General features: G+C 54.1%; 1 protein-coding gene across 2 annotated transcripts in view; it reads right to left on the bottom strand.

Moving 5' to 3' along the window:
- Positions 1-12402, bottom strand: part of PPL (periplakin) — a 44310-nt gene extending 31908 nt beyond the window's left edge. The window contains exon 1 of one of the 2 annotated variants that reach the window (XM_055090857.1): positions 12247-12402. In XM_055090857.1, the coding sequence (XP_054946832.1) occupies positions 12247-12308 (62 nt within the window). In that variant the 5' untranslated portion in view covers positions 12309-12402. The remainder of the gene's footprint in view (positions 1-12246) is intronic. The other variant, XM_028500071.2, reaches the window with a different exon arrangement.
- Positions 12403-23386: the final 10984 nt, after the last annotated feature.

Consider the following 23386-nt stretch of genomic DNA (forward strand, 5'->3'; position numbering starts at 1 on the left):
CAACGAAGAGTAGCCCCTGTTCACCGCAACTAGAGAAAGCCTGCGTGTAGCAATGAAGACCCAACACAGCCAAAAATAAATAAATAAATAAATAAATAAATAAATACATTTATTAAAAAAAAAGAGAGAGAGAGGGGATACAAAGTGCTGCCTCGAGGGGAGCCTGGGGTTCTCTGCTTCCACCTGGAGTCACCACCCAGGGATTTGGGCTCCTTTTAAGGAGCAGATAAAGGCCAGCAGCTAAGGTTCCATGTGAGAACCCACGGGCATGGAGAGCTAAAAAAAGACCCCGGGCCACCCACACCATCCACACCAATCCTTGTGCAAGCCCAGACACACGCACTCTGCTTCCACCTTGTGGATGTCACCTCGCCCGGGCGTGGAGAATTCACAAATAACCTCAATATTTGGAAATGTCTCCTCCAACTCCTGCAGGGAGAGGCCACGCACGTATACGGGTAATGAGGCTGCAAGGAGGACGCGGCTCCCAGGCCCAGTCTGGCTGAACCACCTTGGGTTTGGACTAAGGATCAGGTCACTAGGTTTGAGGATTTGAGAGGTTCAGGGTGTTTCTACCATGAGTTTTGCTGCTCTGAGAACTCTCCCCTGTCTGCACCTGGGAAACCACAGGACGGAATGGTGGGGAGGCCTCATCTACCAGGTCGTTTAAGCAGAACCCCAAGAACCACCCCAGATCCCTGCCTCTCCCTCCCCTGCTTCCACCTAGGAACAGAGCCCTGTGCTTCCATCCTCTCTCGGGCCCTAAGGTCTTCACCTTGATCAAGAGCATCACCTCTCACCTGGACCAATGCAATAGCCACCCCCAACCATCTCCTTGCACCCTGACTCTCGCTGCCCCCAGCCAGCTTCAGCACATTTATCAGAGATCTTGCAACGATGCAACCAGATCTCACCATTGTCTGGCCTCAAACTTGCCAATGCTCCCAAACACTCTCAGAAGAGAGCTCACTCTCCCGCCCAGGACCTGCCTCTCCCACCCCAACCTTTGCTGCCTTTAGCTCTCCCTCTCCTGGTCACCCTGCACCAACTGGCCCATTCCTCTCCATCCTTTCTGCAGGGAGGGAAACTGAGTCAGCCTGGACCAGAGAAAGAACGTAGACTGAGTTTGGGCTCGGGCAGGTTCGTTAGTCTCTCTGTGCCTCAGTTTTCTCATCTGCAAAATGGGTATAAGAATCAGCCCCACCCAGAGGGTTGAGACAATTCAAGGAGATGATCCTTGTAAAGCACTCTGGACCTTGGACATGGCTGTCACACCACGAAGGCTCAGGTTTGTTTCACCTGCCTACCCTTAATTTCCTTGTCCGCACAATGAGGTTATTGCATCTACTGACCGGGTAGCAAACAGAAGCGGGTGGGGTCAGCACTATGTCACTTTGCTTTCAAGGCCATCGCTGCCCAATAAAAACAGAGTATGAGTATATTTGTAGTTAAGTCTTCCTAGTAGCCACATGAAAAACATAAAAAGAAACAGATGAACTTAACTTTTATACACTATTTTATTTAACCACATATAGCTAAAATGTTATTTTGACAGTTAGTGAATAGAACATTATTAGTGAGATAGTTTACATTATTTTTTTCATAGTAAGTTCCTCAATGTCTGGCATGTGGTGTACACTTGCAGGACATCTCAGTTTGTTCTAAGCACATCTCATGTGGCTGGTGGTTAACAAACAGGACAGCACAGTTCTGGGTGGTTCTGGGGCCTCTGGACCGCTTTGCTCTAAGCCCATAGTGACTGCAGCCCATCAGCTCTGCCATAATGAAGCTGATAGATGCTCAGAGCATCTACCCACTTCACTTAGTGCCTGGTACCTAGGGACATGTAATAAAAGGTCATTTCCTGCCACTCTCCCACCAGACCCACACAGACTGGCCAGACACCTGCCCAAGGCCAGGTCTCATCTATGGGTCTCTGGCTGCCTGACTTCAAAACAATCCAGGGCTCCCAGCTGTGCCCATCAGAGCACGGCGCCTGGTTGTGCGGTGCCAGGGCACACAGACCACAGCCCCACACCCTTTCCCAGGCCACCGGAGCTGTAGCATCCTTGCCCACGGCCATGGGGCAGAGCCAGGGGCACGTGGCCTGCTCCAGCCATCCCTCCCTCCAGCCTGAGAGAACGGCCTCTTTCCTGACCTGCCACTCCAGGGAACAGCTCACACACCAGACACCACGGAGAGGCCACAGCTCTGCCATAACCCCCACCCCAGCTGTCACTGTGCCCCGTCGGTCACAGCCCAACTTGCTTTCTATTTCCGGGTGTCGAGATGGGAACTGGCAGGTTAAGAGTGTGTCTGATGGGGACGGCCCTTCCTCCCTGGCCAGGGCCACCTCACCTTCCAGGCCTGAGTCAATCCCCATGTTCTGGCCCTTGATGATGTCCATGGTTTCTCCCTTTTGGGGTTAATTCTGTTTCTGTAGGTGCCAGCGGGGAGGATCAGTCTCGGAATGCCTGGAATGCACAGGAGCCCACACCTCTCCCAGGAATCAGCCTCCCCAGCCTCACCCCTCCTAGAGCCCAGAGAAGGGGTCTGGCCTCTTACTGGCCATGTAGGCAGGCTGCCTCCAGGGCCAGCCAGGCCCTAAGCGGCTCCCAGGCAACCACCAAGCTCATCTTGGGGGCTAGGTGACTCCCAGCCTCCACCTCCTTTAAAAACCGCCTGGTTGAGAGAGCAAAGGCTATCACTCCAGGACACCTGCCCTGCCCCTGCCACAAAGGCACACACAATAGGTGCAAGAAATGATTGCTGAATACGAACAACCAAACACTGATAGGACTCACTAGGTGCCCATCACCCACTCAGCCCTTTCCTGCAACATCTGCTAAAATCTCACCGCCCTGGGAGAAGGGCACCCTTATAGTAATTGGGGCGCTTTTCTTAATTCTGTGTATTAGGTTATAAACTTTTGGACAATAAGGATTTACTCATCTCTTGGTTTGGCCCTTCTGTAGCCTTCAATTCCAGGCCTTGCACAGGGTTGGGGCTCAATAAATAGGTGTTGAATTGAGCAGACATTTTATAGCACGGAAACAATTCTTATCTCTCCATTTTCCAGATGAAGATAATTGAGGCTCAGAGGGGTTAAGAAACCTGCCCAAGGTCACACAGTTGAAAAGTGATAACACCAAGATTTGAACAGGTGCCAGAGCCATCTCCTCAGAACATGGGGGATATCAATACTATTCCACAAACAAAGTAACGGGAGATACTGGGGAGGCGGGACAAAGCAGCAAGGCGTGCACCACCCAGGGGAGGCGTGGTGATTTACATCTTGTTGGCATCTTTATCAGTATAATTAAACCCAGTGGTTGAGTAACAATCAGTGGTGGTAGCTGAGGGTGAGTCATTCTCCTAAGATGTCACCACAAGGGGCTCCCAGCCTGTTCCTCTGAACCGGCCATTGCGGGGAGGAAATGGTAAGAAGAAACCCCTCCCTGGGCTACACCTTCCCCCAGCGCTGACACACAGTCCCGCTTTGATCCTAACAACCCATCATCAAGGTTGGTACTATTATTACTTGCAGTGTAGATAAAGAAACTGAGCCTGGGGAGGAAGGGAGAATTGCCTAGGGCCAGAAGGTCAGCGTCTATGCTGGTGACTGCTGTCACCCACCCCAGTTTTCCAGATTGTCAATATTTCTAGATATTCAGTAATTGCTGAATAAATTTTCACCCCCACCCCCAAATCCTTGTCCTCTCTCTGCCCCTCTTACAGGCCCTGTGGATAGGCCCTTCTCCATTACCAAGTCGTGCCACAACTACTGAAGCCTGTGTGCCTAGAGCCCATGTTCCGCAACAAGAGAAGCCACTGCAATGAGAAGCCCATGCACCGTAACGAAGAGTAGACCCCACTCACTGCAACCAGAGAAAAGCCCGCGCGCAGCAACAAAGACCCAATGCAGCCAAAAATAAATAAATAAATATATATATAAAATGTTTGCTCAATTCAACACCTATTTATTGAGCCCCAAGCCTATGCGAGGCCTGGCATTAAGGGCTACGAAAGAGCCCCCACCAAAAGATCAGTAAGTCCTTATTGTCCAGAAGTTTATGGTCTAATAAGCAGGATTAAGAAAAGCACCCCAATAACTGTAATTCCAAAGATTCAGATTGCCTGGGTCAGGGTATTTTCATCCATTCTGCCCCATTTAGGCCTTGTATCCTAACTTAATTGTGAAAATACAACTCAGTCCAATAAAATGCAGGGAAAGAGCAAGAAGGAAACAAAGAGAAAGCATGATAATAGGAAATACAAAATAATATGGCAGGAGTAGGTCCAAACACATCATTCATTACAATAAATGTGTGTGAGTTTAATTCACCTGCTAAAAGATAAGATTCTCAGGTGAGAACAGGAAAACAAAAAAAAAGCCAGCTCTATGCCATTTTACAAGGCATGTACCTAAAACAAAATACCACAGGAAGGTTGAGAATAAAAGAATAGAGTGCGACAGACTAGGCAACTGCTGCTTTAGCTCTTTTAAAGGAAGAGCAAGGTGCATATAACTCTATGAACAAGTTATATTGCCCATATACTTAAGGCAATCAGTGAAAACATGGGGTTTGATGGCTGCACATCAAAAGACTGAAGTCTGGGCCCTGCCTCACTGATTCTGACTTAATTGGTCTGCAACAGGACCTGGGCGTCACCTTCAAAGCTCAGATGATTCTAACGTGCAGGCAGGGCTGGGAACAAGAGAATGAACCACGGTCTTGTGTTACAGGGTTAGGGGAGCAGATTGAGGAAGAATCCCCAGGTCTCTGCAGGAAGGAAGTCTTGTAGAAAGAAATACCCAGGAAGCACCCAACAAATACCAGATTGACTGGTCAACTGACTGATAGGCTCCCTACTAGAAACTTCCATGGTAATTAGCTGGGTGTGGAGGAATTTACTGTCTATTAATCCTGGGGAAGTAGGTCCTAAAGTGAGAGGTCTGCTGGTGTAGTAACTCCGGCTCCGTTTCATGGCCCAATATGTTTCTGCCCAGGGAAGACCTCCCCAAAAGCGTGTGCTTTTGGGCTCTCATTACAGACACACACACAGAAGTTCAAGCCACTTTGGGTAACACCAAGGTGTGTCTTGGAGATTTCTGCAAGGTTTAAATGGGGCTCAAGCCAATCTCAACACTCCCGGTTGTTATGACGTCATTCCGGGTTTGAGACCACTGGACAAGGAGTACTGGCCTTGGTTTATGAAGCACCTACTATGTGCCTGATGCTTCACACATGTCACCTCCAGTTCTCTCCATTATCCTACACGCCTCTGATTTGCAGATTCAAAACAGACCTCCCACCACTGCTTACTGAGCACCTGCTGTGTGCTAGGCATTGTTCCAGGGATGTGGCAGTGACCACACAGCCTGCAAAGCCCCTGCCTTCATGAAGCCCAGAGTGGGGCAGGAATGTGGCCAGCAGCACAGCTGACAAGAGGCACAGCTGGACCTGGAAGTCAGGTCTGCATCTCCCAAACCCAGGCTCTTTCTATTCTATCCACCAAGCCCTCCATCCCTGCCTTTAGCTTCAGCTTCCCTCTCAGTAACATGGGGGTTTTGTTGCCCAGTTTATAGTTGAGAAGAGTCAAGCTCCTTATCCGGAGCAGCAGGACTGCAGCCCTCTCTGTTCTTGGTGGCATAAACTCAGAATCCTTCCTCAACCTTCAACTAGAACCAAAAAGTCTCCATGCCCAGGATGGAGAAGTGAAAACCTTAAAAGCCATGAGTCTGAAATCTGAGCCCAGGCTGCTGGCGCAGCAAAGAATTCTGCACGTGACTGTTTTCCTGCAGCTGCACAGCCTTCCAGGGTCAGCAGGCCTTGATGGGGTGGAGCTACTGGCCAGCGAGCAGCCCATTGTGCATTTATCATATAAGACCTGACAAACCCTCTGCCCAAGAAAGGATGGGCTGGCGACCAGCTGGGACACCCTACCAGCCAGCTCGCCTGCTCCCAGCTCATAGCAGCTGAGACTCTGAAACTCTGAGCCTCACCTGGAAAAGAGAGATGAGGGTAGTATTATCTAAGAAAGACAATACAATCATAATTTAGGGACGTTGTTCCAAGCTAGGACTCAAACTCAGAGGTTGTCATGTGTTCACACCTTCCCCAGTTCCCATTCTGTTGTCCCCTCCCCCACTTCTGATACTCTCCCTTTGTGTCTCTCCATCCAGAACACTCTGGCTTGCCCTCCATTTTTCAAAAAGATAAATTTATTTATTTATTTTATTTTAGGCTGTGTTGGGTCTTCGCTGCTGCACATGGGTTTTCTCTAGCTGCGGTGACCAGGGGCCACTCTTTGTTGCAGTTCATGGGCTTCTCATTGCGGTGGCTTCTCTTGTTGCGGAGCATGGGCTCTAGGTGCGCGGGCTTCAGCAGTTGTGGCACGTGGGCTCAGTAGTTGTGGCACGCGGGCTGTAGACAACAGGCTCAGTAGTTGTGGTGCACAGGTTTAGTTGCTCCACAGCATGTGGGATCTTCCCGGACCAGGGCTTGAACCCGTGTCCCCTGCATTGGCAGGCGGATTCTTAACCACTGCGCCAAGGAAGCCCTTGCAGCCTGTTTATGGAGCGCACAGAAGATGGGAGATGGGACAGGGGACTCTCTGCTCAGGCCCTCCCATGCAGGAAAGGGAAGGGCTCCACCTGCCTGGAGGCAGGAAGGGGCACCTGGGGCCTCCCTCCCCAGGCTCAGGAGGATGGAAGACAGAAGACCCATCAAAAGCAGAGAGAACAAAGACCAAGGACCATTTCTGTCTTCCCACTCCTGAGACAGGCCAGGGCAGGCAGGCTGGGAGAGTGGCAGGTGGCACTGGCAACGCCCCGCACAGCCCTGCCTAGAGCGGAGAGGAGCTGGGACTCCTGGGTCCTCCTCCCTTGACAAAGAGCCTTGGAAACGCTCCCAAAGGCAGCTTCTCCCCAAGCCCCCAGGGCCCTCCAGAGGTCCCTCACCCTCCTTAGAGTGTTGCCTAAAAGGTATGAATTGAGCTCAGCCTCTCCCCACAAAACTCCCTGTCCCCAGATGAGTGCCCTGACGGTGCCTGAAATGCCAGCATTAGCAGCCATTGTTATAGGTTCAGCTCTGTTCTGTTCTGAATCTAATTTACTAGGTCTCGTTCCTTCTGCCAAGCGAACTGGGCAAGTGAGGGCAAAGCCAGAGAGAGGAGAGGCGGAAAGGGCTGCTGGGCGGAGTCAGGGATACAAAACCCAATGACTCCATCATCTGGCCTGCAGCAATCCCCAGAGACAGCTGCCACCAGCCCCAAGTACAGGTGGGGAGACTTAGTTTCCCTCCCCAGGGGCCCTGACTCCCAGCATCAGCCATTTGTGAGCTGTGAGCCCAAGGTGAGTGCCTTTACTATTGGCCTCAGTGTTACCCTCTGTGAAATGGGACACCACCACCAGTCCGGCAGGCTCGGTGTCAGAATGAGATGCTATAATGTCCATGGCCATGCCGGGAGCACAGTAGGTGTTGAGAAATGGCTGTGTGGACCACTCGGTCCTGGTCACCCACATGGTGGGAGGTGGGCTTTGCTGACAGGGCCCTCCCCCAAACTGTTCAAGCTTTCCAGCTGTCACTGATCAGTGCATGAGTGTCTCTCCACGTGTCTTCTTTTCTTTTTTGGCTGTGCTGTGCGGCATGTGGGAGATTAGTTCCGTGACCAGGGATTGAACCCATGCCCCCTGAATTGGAAGCCCAGAGTCTTAACCACTGGACCGCCAGGGAAGTCCCTCCATGTATCTTCTTTTTTAAAAAAAATATTTTATTTATTTATTTGGTTGCACCAGGTCTTAGTTGTGACACATGGGCTATTTTGTTGCGGCTCGCTGGCTCCTTAGTTGCGGCATGAGAACTCTTAGTTGCGGCATGCATGTGGGATCTAGTTCCCTGACCAGGGATCGAACCCGGGCCCCCTGCATTAGGAGCTCAGGGTCTTAACCACTGCGCCACCAGGGAAGTCCCCCTCCATGTGTCTTCTTAAGTGGGGGGTCCATGTGAATGCTGGGGTGAATGAATGAGAGTCAGCTGACCTCCTGCCCCACTTGGGCTGCAGCCTCCACAGCTGGAAGAAGACCAGCTGCCTGGTCACCTCTAGTCTTAGCACCATCCTCATCTTTAACAGCAGTGTGTGATTACCAATATTGGCTGCTATGATTTACTGAGCACTCACTGTAAGCCCTGGTCTGGGGCTGGGCCCATCACATGCATTATCTTGCTTGATCCACTAGTGACTTCACCAGCTGGGTGTTCCTGCATCACTCCCGTTTCACAGATGAGGAAACTGAGACTCAGAGGTGTTACCTGACCTGCCCAAGGTCACACAGCTTAGAAGAGACAGAGCTGGGGCTTCAACTCACACCTGGATGACATCAAACTCTATGCTTTTAACCACCGAGAGGCCCAGTGTACCCCAGCTGGCTTCCAGGAGGACACGCATCTCTTTCACCAGCCTCCAAAGCCTTGGGCCCTGCCTCCCACATAGGGCACCCACCCATTAGGACTGGGCCATTCTTGCAGGACTGTGCCCAGGTGAGGTCAGGAAGCGAGGCGAGGCTGCTGGGTGCTTATTGGGGCCCAGGCCTGTGTGGAGGGGCAAAATTAGCCCCATTTTACAGATAGGGAAGCTGAAGCTCACAGTGAGGCCAAATTTCTTTGCCAAGATCAACAGGCAGAATTCAGTCTAACTCCGGAGCTGGATCTAACCACTCCATTTCTCCCGATGACAGGGCAGACACCTCCCCAGGAAGTCCTCCCTGATAGCCCAGGTCTCCCCGTAACCCTGACAGCCCTCACTTCAGACCAGTCAGGGAGCACGAGAGCCATCAGGCTGGAGACCTCGTCTGTCCAGCTCTATGTCCCCCTGCACCAGGCTCCCATCACCACCACGACACAGTCCTGTAACCACACTGGTAATTAAGCAAAATTCCATCAAGTGCAGAGAGATTGTCAATGTCTCTTCCACATCCACCCCGACCGCCCGGGAATGGTACCCCTGGAGTTGTGCAGTGCACTGCCTGTCCATCACGGCATCCAGCTCAATCCCAGACACATAGTAGGTGCCTATTCGAATTTATTCAATAGTTATAATCATCATAGCTGCCATGGACTGAGGCTTCCTATAATTCTCAATCCTTCCCTGCATTATTTCATTTAATCCTCATGCCAACGATATCACCAGGCAGGTACTACTTTTATGCCCATTCTACAGGTGAGAAAAAAGAGGCTCAGAGAGGTCAAGCAGCTCTCCCTAGGTCACACAGCAGGGAAGCAGGGGCTGGCTGGAGCTGTACTCTCAGCCACAAAGCAGGGCGGTAGGACCAGGGCCCCTCGAGACCCTCCCTGCTGAGTTGGATACTATCCTCAGTGACCTGCACCATCAGGCCTGACCCTGTCATTAGTTCAGGTGTGCACACCAGTTCCCACACCTGTCATTAGGAACCAGGGCAATGAGAGCAGCTGAGTTCACACCCAGTTTCAGCTGCTAAAAGGCTGACAAACAGGGAGGGGTGGTTTTGTCCAAGGGGGCTCTCTGTTCACTTGTGCAGTCCAAAGCCCGTGACTGCTGGGTGTGAAGGTCGCAAGTCCTGGTTCCTGGATCCCCTTTGCTGGGGACAGGGATGCTGACCCTCAGGCTGGGTAATTCCTATGTGCTGGGGGCATTCTCTCCGTTGTTACATGTGCTCCTCCCAGCAACCCTATGCAGAAGACATTAGCACCATCCCTGCTTTGCAGACAAGGAAACTGAGGCTCAGAGAGGTTTCTGCCCACAGCAGATGTAGCAGAGCTGGGACCAGAGGTAGGGAGCTCCTACCCTCCTCAATGCTGAATCTCACTGGCAACCCCGCCCGCCTTCCTCCAGACAGAGGAGGAGGGCCCCAGAAAACTCAGGGTGCAAGAATAACTTGGGGGTCAGCACCCTGTGACCAGCGACCACATCTTAGAGTTACAGGTACAGGGCTATGCACTGGGTAACACTCAAGAGATTCTTGTTGACAGAATTGGGCAAGAGGCAACCCCCGCCCCACAATGTAGCCCATGAACTTGTCCCCGCCAAGGGGAAGGGGCAGAGGAACATGCTGGGCTGGTACGACCGTGGGCACCTGGCTCCTACCCAGGGCTGTGACTGTGCGGGGCCACGGGGGTGTGAAGGAAGAGTCTCTCACCCCATCTTGGGGACAGAATCAGAAAGGCTTCCTGGAGAAAGAGACCTCTAAGCTGAGGTCATTCAGCCAGGGGCAGAAGGTGGCTGCTTGGGGCCAGGAGTACTGAGAGGGGCAGGACCTGTGTCCTTGCCACCCCGAGTCCCCGAAGCTGTAAAGGATGGGAATTCCTTCCTTCCTACCCTCTGCTGGGAAGGCCAAGACCCTCCCAGCTTGTCTGGATTCATTATAACTTTTGTTAGGTCCAAGCCCAGCCCTTGGGGAACTGGATGGATGGAGAGCTGGAGGAAGGGGGAGCTTGAGGGACGGGGGAGGCAGAGGGCAGGGCGAGGCTGGCCCACCTCCTGGTGTGTGGGTGTGTGCGTGTGTGCAGGACTGGAGGGGCCCCAGTCTTGGTGGGGGGAGAACAGAATAGTCCTCCGTGCCTGGCACGGAGCATTTGATTGTGCAACGTCTGAAAGAACAGTTCAGGGACTGGACGGGACCCCAGCTGGGTTTGAGAGCCAGCTGGACTCAGCCACAGAGGAAAAGCATGCCGGGCCCCGCCCATTCCCTGGGGATGTGAAAGACCCAGGGAAGCCTGTGTCTGCGGGTATATGGGGGGGGCGGCGGGAATCTTGGGAGGGGAGGGGAAGAAATGTCTCTGAGCTTGAAACAATGCAAAGGCAGTGGGATCACAGGACAGGGGAGTTTCTGAAAGGACTGGAACTCAAAGAAATGGAAGGCCCACACTCCCCACGCCGGTGCCCAGGCCACCTGCACCTGTCAGACAGGTCTGCCTGGACTGGACCACAGGGGCAGGGTGGGAACCCAGGACAGAGTGTCCTCGCTTTCATCTGGGGCCTGGGAGGGAGTGAGGGACTGCTTCCGGTGGAGGGGCTGTCTCAGGTGAGGGCACTTTGGCATGGATACTCCCAGGCAGGTGGGCTATGAAATTGCTGAGTTCCCCACATGCCTGAAGCCCCTTGTCGAGAGAAGTCTGGTAAAGGCTCCCTCCCAGCTAGGAGGCCCCGTCCCATTTTCCTTAGAGAGAGGACAAGGCAGGGTCTGATTCTGCCCCCACTCTCCATCTCAGCATCTCCAGTTATGAAGTGAATACATTAGGCTTAAAACCGACGTGGGCTGCCGTTTCAAAGCAAACACACTGAGACACGTTATTCCCTTCCCAGGCAGCCCTGAGAACCCGAGGCTTAGAGACGCCGCCAGTTTCGGGGCTTTGTGATTTCTCAGGGGGCAGCCACGCCCCTGAGAAATCACGCAGGGAGAAGGCCCCATCGTCTCTCAGCCGATGCGCAGACCCCGGGGCGGGTGGTGGACAAGGGGTGCCTCAGCCCAGGTTCCCCCAACCCGACCCCACACCCACCGGTTCCCCTGGACCAGGTTCTAGAGCGCAGGATGGCAGATGCTGGGAAGTGCTGCCGCAGGTGGCACAACTCCACCAGGCGCCCCCACCCCCACCCCCACCCCCGCCTGCCTGACGCCAGGAGCACCTGCGCGCTCTCCAAGAAGCACTGGTGAACGCCCGCCACTCAACGCCTCACGCTCCAGCTCAATTTCACGGCCCGGGTGCGCCCCTAGACGATGCTTATTAGGTCCCCTGCGCACCCCACTCCCCGGCCTTGGGTGTAGCGTCCTCCAGAGGACACACCACTCCCCACCCTGGCGGTGCTTCCTGGCCCAGGAGGACCCTTGGCGCAAGGGCGACCCCGCAACACCGAGATCCCCTGTACCTCCAGCTAAGTTCCTTGCCCTCTAAGCACACAAGCCAGTGCTCTCTGGGCTCCTAGAACTCTCCGGTGCCAAATAGCGTGTTTTCCCTCGGCGCCCCCAGCCCATCCGCATCCCCACCTTGGCGGTGCTTCCCAGCTCAAGGGTGGCCCTCGGGCCCCGCGTTCCCGCGACTCGCGCACTCCTGGCTGGGTTCCCAGCCCCCTGGGCCTCCCAGGGCAGTGCTTCCTGCGCACCCCCCCATCCCCCTCAGCCCTCGAGGCCCGGCTGTGCCCCCCACGCCCTGGGCGGTGCATCCCGGCCCAGCGCGCCGCCAAGCGCGCTGCGCATGGGCGCCTCCTCACCTGCGGGTCCGAACCGTGGGGCTGTATTTGCCTTTGTTTCTCTTCTTGAAGAGCGAGTTCATGGTGGCGCTCAGGGTGGGCGGGTGGGACGTCGGGTCGCGGCGCCGGGCTGGGCACTGGGCTGCGGAGGCCCCGGAGCGCACCAAGGGGCAGGCAGCGGGCGCAGGTGAGCGAGCCGCGGCACTGGTGCCCCGAGTGCTGCGCGGCGGCGGCGCGCGGTCACTACTCGCGGGGGGCGGGGCGCTCGCAGGCCACTGGCTCTCCCGGCAGCTCCCGAGAAGGTGGTGCTTACCTTCCCGGAGGAGGGGCACCAGGAGGGCGGGGCTTCCAGGCGCGTAAGGCGCCGGGCCAGATCGAGTGGGGCGTCCGCTCCGGACTGGGGGTGGGGACACCGGGTCTTGTCAGGACACAGCCCACCGCCCAGCACGAACATTCGAGATGCTGGGCAGGCGGGCGGGGGCTCGCTGGCCACTTTCCCGAGCGTGCTCAGTACCCCCCTCACCCCCGCACTCCGGGCCTGGCGCCCCCCTGACTGAGGGCCCCATCTGGCTCTCTGCTGCGCCTCTTGGGCATCAGCGCTCCCTTCTCGTTGGCTGAACCCAGGTGGGTGCCCACCTCCCAGGTGTGGCAGACACTGGATGGGTCTCTATGCCTCGGATAGCTAGCGAATTACGTTCAGGTGGTAGCAGTGTCGATGGCAATTGAGAGAAGGGAGCTCTGGAGTGCGCCTGCCTGAGTTCAAATCCTGCCGCTACAGTCAGCTGACTCCTTGGCAAGGCTTCTTGCCGTTCCCAGCCTCAGTTTCCTTATTTGTCAAACAGTGATAACAACTGCCCCCATCCCATAGGAGGTTCCTGTAGTTAATTCACACAAAGCACTTAGCACAGCACTGGAAGTGCCAAGTTAGACTCTGTGCCAGCACGAGTCCAGGTTAGACCGTGGCCCCGTTGCGCCGTGTGCCAGTAGAGAAGGCTACAGATAGCAGACACTGAACTGAGTCTGGCGGTGAGCCAGAGTGGGGCCCTGGCAGCGGGGAGGGTTCAGCACCACTCTGGAGGGCGCTGGGGGTTCTGGGCCCAGCTGGGAAAGAGGAGCACACAGTCCCCCGGGAGATGCCAGAAGGCATCGGAGATAAGCTATGGCCAAAGGGCTCAAATGGGGAGCAATGAGGTCTGAGGGGCAGAGAAAAAGGGGCCCCCACTGGGTATCCAGAGTCCTCAGGGCAGTCCCTTCACCAGCTGTTTTTTATTTTAAAAATAAGGAGGTTGGTGGGGAAGTTGATGCCTACAGGCTTTTCCTGTCCCAGACCCCAGAGCATCTGAGAACAATGTCCTTTAGGCCATTGGTGTCCCTGCCACCAAAGGACTTCAGTTTTTTGTTTTGTTTTGTTTTGTTTTTTTGTGGTACGCGGGCCTCTCCCTGTTGTGGCCTCTCCCGTTGTGGAGCACAGGCTCCGGACGCGCAGGCTCAGTGGCCATGGCTCACGGGCCCAGCCGCTCCACGGCATGTGGGATCCTCCCGGACTGGGGCACGAACCCGTGTCCCTTGCATCAGCAGGCGGACTCCCAACCACTGCACCACCAGGGAAGCCCAGGACTTCAGTTCTGAAGTGTTACAGAGACTTTAGGAAAACCTTATTCCTAAGGGGGCATCTGCGGATGGGCTTAAGCGGGTCTGTGGATCCTCCTACAGTTGCTTTCAAAATGTGTGTGTAGGCTTCCCTGGTGGCGCAGTGGTTGAGAATCCGTCTGCCGATGCAGAGGACACGGGTTCGTGCCCCAGTCCGGGAAGATCCCACATGCCGCGGAGCGGCTGGGCCCGTGAGCCATGGCCGCTGAGCCTGTGCTTCCGGAGCCTGTGCTCCGCAACGGGAGAGGCCACAACAGTGAGAGGCCCGCGTACAACAACAACAACAAAACAAAATGTGTGTGTCCAAATGTGCATTTTTGGGGGGAGGGTCTATCTCTTTCAGCGGGTTCATTCATTGACTCATTCAACAGACATGAACACTCTCCCAGCCTTGGCTTCCTGGTTCTGCTGCATTGATGAGGAAAGGGAAAAACCAAAAAAACAGCAAAGAGCCTTTCTCTTAAGGGAGGGGGAACCACACATATTAATAATAATAGTAATAATAATAATAAATTGACGACCTCAAATTGTTAACTTTTCAAAAGGGTCTGGGGACCTAAAAAAGATAAAGGACCCTGGGGGGTGCCACAGCTCAGGATCTCCAGGGGTGTTTGTAAAATGCAGATTCCAGGGCCTTGACACACCCCCAGCTCCTGACTGGGGAGCGCAGGAAGGGTCCCAGGAATCTGATCTTTTAGCAAGTGCCCCTGGTGGTCCCTGGCCTCTTATGAGAAGCCAGGAGTGAGGGATCCTGCCTGCAGTCCCCCACCTGCTCAGGTGGAGAACCCTGAACAGACCTTCCAGTCAAACCTAACCTTTCTTTCCCCTCTGAACTTGGCTTTGCCCAGCTCCTCTCTCAGATGCCCCTCCTAGGTGGGGAGTTCCTCACAAGGCAGCCGAGGGCTTGAGCAATTCCCTCCATCCTGAAGGGACTTCCCTTCCCAAGTCTGAGGTTAGGACGGGGCTTGGCCGGCACCTAGAGACTGCAAGTCCAGCCAGCCGACATTGGGAGCAGGTGTCAGGGAGGAGCCAAGGCTTCAGCACACAGGCTGGACAGGCGCAGGGACCTGGGGTCTACAGAAGCCTGAACTGTGGACAAAGCTTGCTCACCCAGGACCCCTTCCTGCACCCCAGGTGAGCCAAAGGGCTCAGGAAGGAACACTGTCCATCACCCTGCTTTATGGCACAACCCTGCGTGGAAACCCTTTTCCTTCCTTCTCCTGATTACCTTTCCCTTGGAGGCTAAACCTACCTTAGGGAACGTTCATGGCAGTAGTGTTGCCAGGGAGGAGGCCCTGGAAATAACCTGCTGGCCACTGGGATAAGGATCAGGTGGTTAAATACCCCAGGGCATATCTACACCGGGAAGACCATGCAGCTGGAAAAGAATGAGATGTCATATATGTAGTCAGGCACCAGCAGCAAAGTGTGAGGGAGAAGCAGGGAATGTATGTGCATATACACACAGAAAACTTCTGGAAGGATCCACAACAAACTGTTAGCCATGAGTCCCCTCAGGAGAGAAATCTGAATTTTCATTATATGCTCTTTTATAGTGTTTGGATTTTATTTTATTTTTTAAAATTTCCTTTGGATATTATTTTTATATGTGCTTAGATTGCTTTTCCAATGGCTTTTTTCAGCTACTCTTTAAAAACTCATTTCAAAATGACCCAAGCCTGGCATTCCCTCTTCCCAGAGCCTTCCCTGCCGCCCCCTCCCCACTTTGTGCCCCTCTGTCAGTGCCCACTCAGTACCACACTCTATGGTACTAACCTCCTTCGTTGTCGGACATTCTGACTGGACTGAAAGATACTGGTTGATAAGGATTTTGGAAGATATAACACTTGGGCAAAATAGAACCCATGCTGAGGAAAGAAGCCTCTCTACCTTCAAGTTGCTGATAGTCTAAGGCCAGAGACAAAGATACAACAACTAAAAAGCCAAACTTCCCTGGTGGTCCAGTGGTTAAGAATCCGCCTTCCAATGCAGGGGACGTGGGTTTGATCCCTGGTCAGGGAACTAAGATCCCACATGCCGTGGGGCAACTAAGCCCACGCACCACAACTAGAGAGCCTGCACGCCGCAACCAAGGACCCTGCAGGCCGCAGCGAAGATCCCACATGCCGCAACTAAGACCCGATGCAGCCAAATTAATTAATTAATCAATTAATTAATTAAAAAACAAATACAAAGCCAACTGGGATGAGCCTGGGGAGAAGAGCGTTATCAGAGCTCTGAAGATGGGGAGGAGGGGGAGCAGCCTGGGGAGTCCTGGGGTGGAGTCCTCGCTCAGTCCTTTTCAGCTATGTGAACAGCTTGTGGGCAGGTCATTTTGTCTCTCTGAGCCTCAGTTTTCCTCATCTGTGGAATGGGCACAACTATAGCATCCACCTCCTAGGGTGAGGTCCCATGTGTTAAGCACTTGGTATGCACCCTGGCACTGAGTGAGGGCTCCACAAATGGGAGGGGATTACCTCTGCAGCTGAAGGCTCGTGCTCGTGGGGTTGAGGGTTACAAGCAATTATAGGAACTCCTCCAAAATGTGTCAGAACTCTGGACTTCTCCAAACTTTCATATGTTCCTTCTCCCCACCTCCTAGAAAAGTGAAATTTGGCTTTTGGGAGGGAACCTAAGTAGGGACCTTCAGGTTAGCAGGCTTGTAGCTCAGCTGCTGAGTGACAGCTGTGACACATGATTTAATGCCATTTCTCGTTTATTGAGGACCAACTCCGTGCCAGGCAACACGGCATGTGGCCAACATGCTTCAGCTGATTGACTCTCCCCAAGGACCCGTACTGGTGAAGGCTTCCCAGCCCTCCCCCAGGGGAGGAAGCTCTCTTATCTCATGTTCCAGAGAAGAGCACTGAGAGGCCCCGTGCCCAGCTGGGCTGGTTCCTGGGTTAGCCTGCTCTGGCCCCGCGCTCTCAGACTCCCACCCGCCTCCACCCTCCTGGGCTTGGGCATAGGGGCCAGGCTTCCGCTGATTAGGCTGGGCCCAGCCCAGGTGCTTCAGGGAGGATTAGCAGATTTAGGGAGGAATTTGAGTTGTGCTGCACCATCCCTCCTCCCTCCAGTCTCTAAAATCTGGTTTCCGAGCTGGTGCTGCTGTGTGTTTGTGTGTGTGTGTGTGTGTGTGTGTGTGTGTGTGTGCACGTGTGTGCACGTGTGTACACACGTGTGTACGCTGCTCTGTGGGCAGGCCGGATGGGGTGGGAGCTGTGATCTGGCCCTGTGACTCCTCCTCTGGGCAGATGGGATTTGTTTGCTTCCATGGAGCCCTCTTATGCCAAGTGACTCATCTGCTCTGCCTGTGCCGTGGGGTGGGGTCTCCGGGAGAGTGTTTGCTTTCCTGCGGTTGACGTGGTGGTTAACCTCACGGAGATGGTACCTGTAGGGCCATCCTGTTCCCTGGCAACCAGGCTATCCTTGGCCCCTGAACTCTGTCCCCTCCCTACAGCTGGGTCAGGCTGCTGGCTCCCAGGAGGCCACCACCTTCTGAAGGGTCACCCACACCCTTCCTATTTGCTGTCATTGTTTCCCCAGCAGCTGGAGAGGTGCTCACTCACTCCCTGGCTGGCTCGGTTGTTTCTGTGAACCAGTTTGAAACAAGGAGGGCAGCATTGCCCCAGTCCTGGAGAGAGGGGTGTGCAGGACCAGAGGGCTGTTCCTTACCACAGGGCCTTCTCCTCCTAGGGTGGAGGCCCAGCCCGTTCTCCTGCAGACAGTCATTCTCCCATCTCCAATGGTATGGCCTCACCCCAATCTGGGGAGCATTTAAAAATGCAGGTTCCAGGGTCCCTCTTCTGAGATTACAAGCGGGTGGGTCTTGGTAGAGACCAGGAATCTGCATGTTAACAAACACATACTCCCTGGGATGCTGAAGCGTGTGGGTTTCTGGGCCACCCTGAGAAACACAGCTGTGAACAGAAAGAGATGCAGCACATGCTCAGGCCCTGGTCTATACCTGCCTGGGAAGAACCCACAGGCTGTAGCTTGAGGCCAACCTCTGTTTGAATCCTGGCTCTGCCATACAACCAGCTGTGTGACCTTGGGTAGGTGGCTTAACCTCTTTGAACCGGGTTTCCCCATCTGTAAAATGGGGACGAGCCAGCGCTCGATGATGTGTGCAGAGCACCTGGCATGGAGGTCCCGCTCCTCCCTGCCCTCCAAGGGGACAGGAGCGGGCTGGCCCAGCTTCACCCTGTGTTTTGTAACATGTATTTACTTTTCTTGCAAAACAATGCAGGGGATGGAAAATCATGTTGGCCCTCCAGCCCACATGGGCTGACACACTCAGCCCTGGGCTGGGGGCCTAATGAGCTCCCCACAGCTCCCCTGGGACCAGAGGGGAGGCTGGGCCCTGGCAGCAGGGACAGGAGAGGGTCCATGGTGAGTCACCCACTCGGCCTGCCCCTGAGTCATCCCCCAAGAATGTGCTTCAGGCCCCCACCAGCCCAGGGCCTCTGGAAGGCTGCCCCATCCTGGCCACCTCTTCACTGCCTGCCAGGCAGCCCCACTCTGCTGCTCCCCAAGGGAGCCACTGCTCAGATGACCTTCCTGCTGGCCCTCTCTGGATGCAGGTGTGCACCTGTATACCTGTGTCTGCTGTCAAAGTATTCAAACAGCTCCTGACCAGTGGTTGAATAGGGGCTACGCTGAGCCCTCAGTGGTCCTGGCCACCCTGGCCCTTGCCCCAGGACCCAGCCACTGAGGGGTTAACCCTCTGCTCAGCAGGGGAACTCTTGGACCTGGCCTCACCCACAGGCTGGCATCCACTCTGGCCCAGCCAGACTGCCCCATCATCACATCTTGAAGATCCAGGCTTCATCTTGAACCCTGGGTGTCTTTCCAGCACAACCTACCCCACATCTCTGGACACCTCATTTCAAGCCCATCCCTGGGCCTCTCAGATCAAGCTGTGAGGGCCACCCAGTGAGGAGGTCACGCTGCCAGGGCAGAGAGTGGAGCTGGGTGGGGCCATGGGGCCAGACAGGCTCTGCCAGGCCTGGGATCCTCGCAGGACAGGTTACCCAACCCAACCCCAAAACTCCCCTCCCCACGACCAAGCCTACTTCCTCCTGCCCTGCCTGCCAGGGCTCATGCTGCCCAGACCGGTGGGGCTACATTTCTGGGGCCAGTGTGTTACAGCCCCTGGGAATGGCCCAGGTCAGGAGGTCAGGACCCCATTCCCTCCTGCGCCTGGGGGCCTGAGTAATGGCCAGGCCAGGCCACAGGGGAGAGAATATGAAATCAAATCAGGTTTTAGCTTGAAGCCAACCTGGATTTGAATCCTGGCTCTGCCATGCGCCCAGCTGTGTGATCTTAGGCAAGGGGCTTAACCTCACTGAACCTCAATTTCTCCATCTGTAAAATGGGGAAGAGCCAGGGAGCTAAGATGTCAAATCCCAGCTCCTTCATTTCCTAGCCGTGTGACCCTGGGGAAATGTCTTCAACTCTCTGAACTTGGGTTTCTCCACCTGCAAAATCGGGACTCTCTGGCACCTGCTCCATAGAGTCTTAAAAGGATTCAGTGAAGTAAGACACATAACAATGACAGACGATAACAACTTCTGTTGAGCGTTTACTATATGCCAGGCCCTGTGCTAAGTGCTTGGCTCAGAGGGTCGGCACTGTGTTTTCTAGCTTCGTTGAGGTGTGATGGACGTACAACAGAGTGTATATATTTTTTTTTTTTTTTTTTTTTTTTTGTGGTACGCGGGCCTCACACTGTTGTGGCCTCTCCCGTTGCGGAGCACAGGCTCCGGACGCGCAGGCTCAGCGGCCATGGCTCACGGGCCCAGCCGCTCCGTGGCATGCGGGATCCTCCCATACCGGGGCGCGAACCCAGCTCCCCTGCATCGGCAGGCGGACGCGCAACCACTGCGCCACCAGGGAAGCCCAGAGTGTATATATTTAAAGTGTACCATCTGATGAGTTTTGACACAAGCACACAATGGTGAAACCATCGCCACAACAAAGATGACAAACTGGCTCTCTTCCTCTCCCCATTTTTCAGATGTGGAAACTGAAGCTCCAAGGCATTCAATGCCTGCTCAGGAAGGTCAGGAGGGGCCTCCGGATTTAAACTCTACGGTCTGAGCCAGCACCCTTGTCTCCACCTCCACCACCATTCAGCAGGTGCCAGGCACAGAGTAGGTGCCCAATGTCATGTTGAATGAATGAATGAATGAGTGAACGAGAGGGTCACTGCACCATGGTCCTGGGGAAGATCCCCAGAGGAGGACCAACCAAGGGCTAGTAGGTCCTGAGTCAGGACCATGGTGGAAGAGAAGGGAGTCATTCGTCCATTCGTCCAATATTTATTGAGCACCTACTATGTAACAAGTGCTGCTCTAGGCACTCAGGATACAAGTGGAATACAATGGGCACATGTTCCTGCCTTCAGGGAGTTGGCGGCAGAGGATTGGGGTGGGGGACGGTCTAAGTATGAGGTCCCTGGTGGATGATGGCACCTCTCCCATGTCCCCAAGGATGGAGCACCCCAGGCAAAGTCACAGATTGGGGGTCCCGGGGATACTGTGAGGAAAGTGTCCAGATCCCAGGTTGAGGCTGGTTGGAGCCTCTCACTGGAGGCAGGCAGGGACCCCAGGTTCCCTCCTCCTTATCTTCCCTCCTGAGCATCACTGATGTTTCCATGGGAATCAGGTTTCCCTGTCCCGAGGGGAGGATCTTGACCACCTGCCCCCAAAAGTGCCTCCCACATGTTCACCCATCCATTTATGGAGCACCTACTGTATACCCCGTCCTAGGGATACAGCAGCTAACAAGATACAGCCTGTATACCCTGGTCTGGGAAGAGAAAGGGATAGAAAAGCAAGCCGACAACAGCATTTAAATAAATGAAATGACTTAAATGCCCATCCATGGGGCAGTGGCAGATGAACGATGAAAGCATCAGGCTCTGGAAAGGTGGATGGGGGTCAGGAAGGCGGGGGTCTGCAGGCCTTGCAGGAAAGGAAGTCTAGGCTGTAGCAAGTGAACCAGTAGGTGCTGTGTTTTTGCCATTTGTGATTTAAACTAGAGCTGCCCCTATGTCCGCGAGTTTGCCTCTCTACCCCAGTCTGGACCTGTCCGGGCCCTTTGTCCACTCTCTCTGCTGAGGTCAAACATTCCTGCCCTGGACCCAGGAGGCCCAGTCACCACAGGCTGCCCTCCCGGGCCATTCTCTGGTCACTGGCTCAGTCTTAATCCCTCACCCCGGGCTCAGGCCTCGGAACCGATGAGTCAACACAAGCCGGCTCTGGACAAACATCCCCTCCTCCTGGCCCTGGGGTCCCTACTCCACACCCACCCAATTCATCCTCTTCCCAAGAAAGGGCGCAGCCTCTGCTGGTCCAGGGATGACTCGGAGCAGCCCTGGCCAAAGGAACTTCCTGCAATGCTAGAAATATTCTGTATTTTAAGGGAGGCACGAGCCACATGTAGCTATTGAGCACTTGGAATGTGACTCATGCAACTGGATGTTTAATTTTGTTGTTTATATTTTTTATTTACATGAATATATGACATGTTCATATCCATTTAATTAATTTAAATAGCTGCCTTTGGGACTTCCCTGGCAGTCCAGTGGTTAGGAATCTGCACTTCCATTGCAGGGGGCGTGGGTTTGATCCCTGGTTGGGGAGCTAAGATCCCACATGCTGTGCAGTGTGGCCAAATAAATAAATAACTAGCTGCCTGTGACTAGTTACAGTCACATTGGGTGGTGGCCCCAGGCAGAGGGGAGAAGTGGATGGCCTGGAACCCTGGCCTCTCCTCAAAGCAGGGGCAGCTTGGGGTAGGGGCTGGTTGGGCAGCTAAGGCCTCAGGGACTGAGCTGTGGGGGTCACTTGGGGTCTGTTAAAGAGGCCAAGTTTAGCTTTCGGAGCTTGAGGCTGTCTGCCCCTAGCCCCTTGGTCTGACCCAGCTTGGTGGGCAGAATCATGACCCAAGCTGACCTCTTGATGTTGGAGTGCCACCTCCAGCACCACAGGCCAGCCTCCTTCATCCCTCCCAGACCTCTGACTCAACGCAGTCACAGCCCTACCTCTCCCTCTGTCCGGCCCTCATCCCCAGAGCTCTTCTGACGTGGATGGGGGGCTGGCGTAACATCGAATCTGCTGAAAGGCAAGAGCGACACTCCTCCTTTCAACCTAGAAGAGTCAGAGGCCACAGCGGTCCTGGCCCAGGTCCCCCTGAACACAGAGCTTGGGTGCAGGGGCTTTGCTTTTGGAAGTGACCCTCGGGCACAGGAGCAGGGACATGGGGGAGAGCACCCCAGGAGAGGCAAATCAACCCAGGGTACAGTCGCAAGCTGGGCCCTGCAGTGGGCTAATGGCGGTCCCCCAAAGACAACAAGTGCAAGTCCTAACCCCTGCAACATGGGAATGTGAACTTATTTGGAAAGAGGTTCTTTACAGATGTAATTAAACTAAGAATCTCAAGATGAGATCATCCTGTATTCACCGTGGGCCCTGCATCCAATGACAGGAGTCCTTATAATGGAAAGGCAGAGAGGGAGACTGGAGACAGAGACACATCAGCAGAGAAGGCCATGGGATGCCCAACTTAGGCAGAGATTGGAGAGATGTGGCTTGAGGAAGGAGGAAGGGGCCACAAGTCAAGGAACACAGGCTCCAGAAGCTGGAAAAGGCAAGGAAAAGGATTCTCCCCTCAGAGCCTCCAGAAGGAGCACATCCCTGCCGACACCTTGATCGTAGCCCAGCGCGACTGATTTCAGGTTCTGACCTCCAGAATTGTAAGATGATACATTTGTGTTGTTTTTTAAGCCACTAAAGAGTGTGCTGATCTGTTACAGCAGCAGTGGGAAATTCATACATGGGGTCCCTTCTTCCCTTCTCCACAGGGGACTTTATCTGCCACCATCATGGTGACTCTGGGCCAAAGGAAGGTCATGGGTGGAGGTGGGAGAGTAGGGGGTCGGGGAGTGGGTGTCTCCTTCCCCTTCCATCTCAATGCCACACTCTCAACAGAGTCTCATGGGAGATGGACCCTCTCTCCAAGCTGGCACTATTTACCACTATTTTGTTTCAGACTTTTCCAATGTGATTTTTTTTATTATTGTGATCAAATATACATAACATAAAATTTACCATTTTTACCATTTTAAAGTGCAAGTTCAGTGGCATTAAATACACTCATACTGCTGTGCAACCATCACCACTATCCATCTCCACAACTTTCTCATCTTGCAAAACTGAAACTCTGCACCCATTAAACATTAACTCCCCACTCCCCCTCTCCATGCCCTGGCAACCACCCTTCTACTTTCTGTCTCTGTGAACGTGAAGACTCTAGGTATCTCATATAAATGGGATCATATAATATTTGTCCTTTTGTGTCTGGCTTCTTTCACTGAGCATAATGTCTTCAAGGTTCATCCACGAACCTTTCCTTCCTTTTTTTTTTTTTTTTTTTTTTTTCCGGTACGCGGGCCTCTCACTGTTGTGGCCTCTCCCGTTGCGGAGCACAGGCTCCGGACGCGCAG

Source organism: Physeter macrocephalus, chromosome 14, assembly GCF_002837175.3.
Source record: "Physeter macrocephalus isolate SW-GA chromosome 14, ASM283717v5, whole genome shotgun sequence".
Taxonomy (NCBI): domain Eukaryota; kingdom Metazoa; phylum Chordata; class Mammalia; order Artiodactyla; family Physeteridae; genus Physeter; species Physeter macrocephalus.